The sequence below is a fragment of the Periophthalmus magnuspinnatus genome, chromosome 9 (assembly GCF_009829125.3).
Source record: "Periophthalmus magnuspinnatus isolate fPerMag1 chromosome 9, fPerMag1.2.pri, whole genome shotgun sequence".
Taxonomy (NCBI): Eukaryota; Metazoa; Chordata; class Actinopteri; order Gobiiformes; family Gobiidae; genus Periophthalmus; species Periophthalmus magnuspinnatus.
The window spans coordinates 7703567-7709566 of NC_047134.1; the positions used below are offsets into that span (position 1 = coordinate 7703567).

Here is a 6000-nt window from a genome sequence, read left to right on the forward strand (position 1 = left end):
ATGGCATAATAACAAAGCAGAACACATACAGTGTTTTTTTGATGAAAAAAACAAAACAAATTTATCTGTAAGTAATGTAGATGTTCACAAGTGGCCTTCATTTAACTTCATCTGGGTTAAGTAAAAATCTCATGTTCACGGAGCCTTTTGTGATCTATTGACAAACAGTCAACAGAAAATATATGGGTAGATGAAATGATAACTATCATTTTATTGTTTGTTGTTATTGTCTATCATCATCTATCGTCTCTCCATCTATATATCAGTCTACATGACAGATTTATGGCACAAAGAAGGGACAACCCACTGGTCTGTGATAATCTTTATTGGCGGGGCATTTCCTGAGGACAAAAGACACACTCAGTCTCTATGGGGAGACTTTAGAGTCCACACTTTACAGAGACAGGAGCACTCAGCCCCTGTGCACGTTGGACGGGGCGGCTGAGTGGTTACCCCTCATGCTCGGGCCTTTTTGTGTGAAGTTTGCATGTTTGCATGTTTACATGATGTTGATCCAAGATGGCGCCACGTACGGTCGCCCTGGTGATTTGGTTCTCTGTGTTTTTTGTTTTTGTGTGTTTGTCCTGTGTTAGCGTGCTCTTACACCCGGGAAGAGCTCTTATCAATTAGAACAACAACTCCTGCTGATCTACTGCCAGTTTTTTTAGTGCCTGCAGTAGATTTTGTTCACTCTTTGGCCAAAAGAGTGAGACGCCAAAGATGAGAAAAGTGGGCAGGGACGCGACGCTCGCACGCCCTTACCTGGGATTTTCCTATCCTAACGTTCGCTCACTCAGCAACAAGACAGACGAACTGGCGCGGCTGATGAGGAGAAACAAGGACCAGTGGGTTGTCTTATGCTTTACGGAGACATGGCTCAACGAGCGTATCCCGGACTGCGCGCTTCATCTGGAGGGATTCCAGCTCCTCCGCGCGGACAGACAACAGGGACTCTCCGGGGGAAAGATGAAAGGTGGAGGTGTCTGTTTCTACATCAACAACGCCTGGTGTACGGATGTGACTGTGATCTCCCAACACTGCTCTCCCGCCGTGGAATATCTGTTCATTAACTGTAGGCCTATCTATTCTCCACGTGAGTTCACTTCATTCATTCTGGCCGCAGTTTACATCCCTCCGTGCGTGGACACGCACGAGGCCCAGCGCATGCTCGCGGAGCAGATTCTGAATGTGGAGCGAACCTTCCCAGACTCTTTACTGATCATCTTGGGGGATTTCAATAAGGGAAATCTGAGATAGGAACTGCCCAAATACAAGCAGTTCATTAAATGCCCGACGAGAGAGCAGAAGACACTGGATCATTGTTACACAACGGTCAGTGGAGCCTACAGAGCCATGCCCCGCGCTGCTCTAGGATTCTCTGATCACGTCATGGTTCAACTCATCCCCGCTTACAAACAACGGCTGAAACTCTCCAAACCTGCTGTGAGGACTTCTAAGAAGTGGACCAGTGAGGCTGTGGAGGAGCTTCGCACGTGTTTGGACACTACAGACTGGGATGTGTTCAAGGCTGGCACAGACAGTTTGGATGATAACAGACACTGCGACGTCATACATTCAGTTCTGTGAGGACAGCATCATTCCATCATGCACCAGGGTGACTTTTAACAACGACAAACCCTGGTTCACACCCAGACTGAGACATCTGAGGAGGGAAAAGGAGATGGCTTTCAGGGCAGAAGATCGTGAAGGCTACAGGCGTTGCAAGTATGCGTTTAGCAAAGAGGTGGAAAAGGCTAAAGCAAAGTACAATACACGTCTGGAGCAGCATTTCTCCACCAACGACTCTGCTTCTGTCTGGAGGGGGCTTAGGCAAATCACCAACTACAGGCCCAAAGCCCCTCCAGCCGTGGACAACAAACAACTAGCAGAAAAGTTAAACAGCTTTTATGCGAGATTTGAAGTCTCACCCCCTCCCCCTCCTCTCTCACCATCATGGACATTACCTCCAAAACCCACCTCGGACTCCCCCTCCTCCCCCACTGCCCTCACAGTTTTGGAGCAGGACGTCACTAAGCTTTTCAGGAAGCAGAGCCCCCGTAAGGCCACGGGACCAGATGGTGTCTCTCCTTCCACCCTTAGATACTGTGCTGAGGAACTGGCTCCTGTCTTCACGGACATTTTTAACACCTCTCTGGAGTCATGTCACGTCCCAGACTGCTTCAAGCTGTCCACCATCGTCCCTGTCCCGAAGAAGCCCAGGATCACTGGACTTAATGACTACAGACCTGTGGCGGTGACGTCTGTAGTCATGAAGTCATTTGAGTGCCTGGTCCTGCACCACCTCAAGTCCTTCACCTCCCCCCTCCTGGACTCTCTGCAGTTTGCCTACAGAGCCAATCGGCCTGTAGACAACACCATCAACCTGGCCCTTCACGTCATCCTCCAGCATCTGGACTCCCCGGGAACCTACGCCAGGATCCTGTTTGTGGACTTCAGCTCTGCGTTCAACACCATCCTCCCTGCTCTGCTCCAGGACAAGCTCGCTCAGCTCAATGTGCCTGACTCCACCTGCAGGTGGATCACTGACTTTCTGACGGACAGGAGACAGCACGTACGGCTGGGGAAGAATGTCTCAGACACTCGGACTATCAGCACAGGAACTCCATAGGGCTGTGTACTTTCTCCCCTGCTCTTCTCCCTGTACAACTGCTGCACCTCCAGCCACGACTCCATCAAACTGGTTAAGTTTGCGGATGACACCACCCTCATTAGACTCATCTCGGACGGCGATGAGTCTGCCTACAGGAGGGAGGTGGACTGGCTGGTGTTCTGGTGCAGCAGCAACAACCTGGAGCTTAACGCCCAGAAGACAGTGGAGATGATCGTGGACTTCAGGAAAGTCACAGCCCCCTGCCTCCCCTCACCCTGACGGACTCCCCCATCACCACTGTGGACTCTTTCCGCTTCCTGGGCACCTGCATCACCCAGCAACTGAAGTGGGAGCTGACCATCAGCTCCCTCATCAAGAAAGCCCAGCACAGGATGTTCTTCCTGCGGCAGCTGAGGAAACGCAAGCTGCCGGTCCAGATGATGGTGCAGTTTTACACGGCCATCATTGAGTCCATCCTCACCTCCTCCATCACTGTGTGGTTTGCTGGGGCCACTGCCAGGGACAGACAGAGACTGCAGCGCATTGTGCACTCTGCTGAGAAGGTGATTGGCTGCAGCCTTCCATCGCTACAGGACCTGTACGTCTCCAGGACTCGGGGGCGAGCAGGCCGTGTAGCAGCTGACACTTCTCACCCTGGACATGGACTATTTGAGTCACTTCCCTCTGGCAGGAGGCTATGGTCCATTGAGACCAGAACCTCTCATCATAAGAACAGTTTCTTCCCCTCTGCCGTTTGTCTCATCAACACTTTATAATATTTGCACAAAACTGGACACTTTATAACACCAGTCACTTTAATAAGTCATGTTTGCACTGTTGTTCTGATGCTGCTGTTGTATATATTTTCTACCTTTAAGTATTTTTATTTGATTTTTTAAGCATATCTTTTTAACTTTGTGCATGCCCTTATTTGTATTTGTATGTATTCAGTGTGTTTTATGTTGCACTTTATCACCAAAGTAAGCTCCTAGTTTGTGAACTGTGTTCACAAACGATGGCAATAAAAGGATTCTGATTCTGATTCTCCCTGTGTCTGGGTGTTTTTCATCTGGACACTCCGGTTTCCCCCCCTAAACCCAAAACATGCATGATAGGTAAAATCCTCCAGCTAAGGCAGCCCTGACAAGACTAGCTCAAAGTCTGGAAGCGCGCATGCGCACACACACGCACACGCACACCCCCCCCCCCACACACACACACCCCCACACACACACACACACCCACACACACACAATATTGATACGATAAAAACCTGTAACAGTCTACATGAAGATGTGAGACAGGCCTCTACTTTGACAATGTTTAAATCCAGGCTGAAAACAGCTCTGTTTAGCTGTGCATACAACTGGAATGTTTTTATTCTGCACTCTTCTGTTTTAGTGTTAATTTTATGATGATCATTTGTGATTATTTATGTTTTTTGTGTAATTTTAATGTCCTTCTTATTCTGTAAAGCACTTTGAATTACTTTGTGTACGAATTGTGCTATATAAATACACTTGCCTTGCCACGCCTTGCTAATTAATTCATTAACAGTAGGTCTATAGTTGAGGGGACTTGCAATAATATTTCTATTGCACTAAATAGATCAGCTTATGAAACATGAAACATATGCTAGATAAGTGCTATTTGAAAAAAATCTCCTTATCTGTTTTTGCTAAAAGTTGTAGTTTAAATCATGCAGTCCTCTCTTGTCTTGTGCAGGCAGACAGACTATACAGGGGTATAAGTGGCCCTGTACTGTTTTGCGTGCTCCCGGTCACATCCACCACAACTATGCGCTGACGGTGCGTTCAGTCTGTACCATAGACTATGTAACTGTCCCCACAGCTGTGCTCAGGAAGTGCATGTCACCAGAACAAAGCACCGCAATGGAGATGGATGTTTACTCTTCTTTAAGTCATGGTTTACTTGTGATTTATTCACATTTATTTCATTTATTATTGGTTTAAGATTGGATAAGACCTACTTTAGTCCTGCTTGCTTTAATACCTCTGACTGGTTTAGTCTGGCTTTAGAACTGGTGTAGATTTAGAGTTTAGACCAGGTTTTTTCTTGGGTTTAGTCTTGGTTTAGCCCTGGTATAGACGTAGTTTAGCCCTGGTTTAATACTTCTCTAACTGATTTAGTCTGCCCTTAGAGATTAGACCTGGTTTACTTGGGTAAGTACTGATCTAAATGTCAAGCTGTAAAGATTGGTTTAGTCCTTTTGGTTTAGTTCTGGATAGTCCATAAGTTTTGCTTTTAGTCCCAGTGTAGTCCTGGCCATGATTTGTAACTGATGTTTATGTATGGTTACTTCAACCCTGGTTTGGTGTGACTTGAGACCTAGTCCTGGTTTAGCTTTAGTGTAGTCCTGGTGTAGTCCTGGTTTATTCCTGGTTTAGTTTTGGTATAGCTATGCTTTATTTCTGGTGTAGTCCTGGTTTATTACCGGTTAAATCCTGGGATACTCTTGGTTTAGTTTTGGTGTAGTTGTGGTTTAATCCTGGTGTAGTCCTGGTCCAGTTCTGGTTTATTCCTGGTTAAATCCTGGTGTGGTCCTGGTTTAGTTCTGAAGTAGTCCTAGTTTGGTCCTTGTGAAGTCCTGGTTTAGACCTGGCTAAGTCCTGGTTTAGAACTTGATGGATGTGCATACAAGCGTTGTGTGTCTTACCTCTTGTGATATACGGATCTTTGCACTCCCGCCGAGCTCTGCTCCTTGTCCTTCCAAGTCCCGTCGGCAGTAGAGCTCACCCAAAGTACCGCTGCGATCCACACCACCAGCGTCCTTCGCCACCAACACCTACAACTCCAACCCGCGGGCAGCGAATACTCCAGCTTCCCCATGTGATCCACGGCACAAGCGGCAGTTCAGAAGAGCGCCCCGAAAACAAGAGGCTAAATTCGGTTCAGAGCGGAGGAAGTAGCCTATGTCAGTGCGCTCCGGGACTCAACTTGGACCGCACATCCCGTTCATGCACGAGTACACTTCACACACTGCAACGGTAAGGCAGTTTCGGGAGCGACAGCTCGTCTTATAGCGTGGGCAGCTCCTCCTTCCGTCTCCTCCGCGCTCAGTTTTTGGAGTGCTTTTAAAGTGCTCCGGTGTCTTCGGGTTCGGCCCACTCCACTCAGGACAATGGTGGAGTCCTGGTGGGTTAGTTGGGGGGGGGGGGGGGCTCCTCTCCCTTCTTCCCCTTCCCCCTCTTCTCTGGGTACAATGCGCGCGTATTAGGCGGTGCCACTGTCCATCCGTCTGCTCGCACTCCAGGCTGAGGTTTGGGAGCTTCAGAAGTTATCTAACGGTGTTCCTGAACTTGGCATTTTACCCTAGATGATACAAAATCTATTCATTTTAAACCGTATATAGCCTGACCGTTTGAAAA

General features: G+C 48.0%; 1 protein-coding gene across 1 annotated transcript in view; it reads right to left on the reverse strand.

Moving 5' to 3' along the window:
- The window catches only part of LOC129456512 (EMI domain-containing protein 1-like), a 110774-nt gene extending 105093 nt beyond the window's left edge, over positions 1–5681 (reverse strand). Inside the window, exon 1 of the mRNA XM_055224038.1 lies at positions 5289–5681. Coding sequence (XP_055080013.1) covers positions 5289–5461 — 173 coding nt within the window. The 5' untranslated portion in view covers positions 5462–5681. The remainder of the gene's footprint in view (positions 1–5288) is intronic.
- Between the last annotated feature and the right edge of the window lie 319 nt (positions 5682–6000).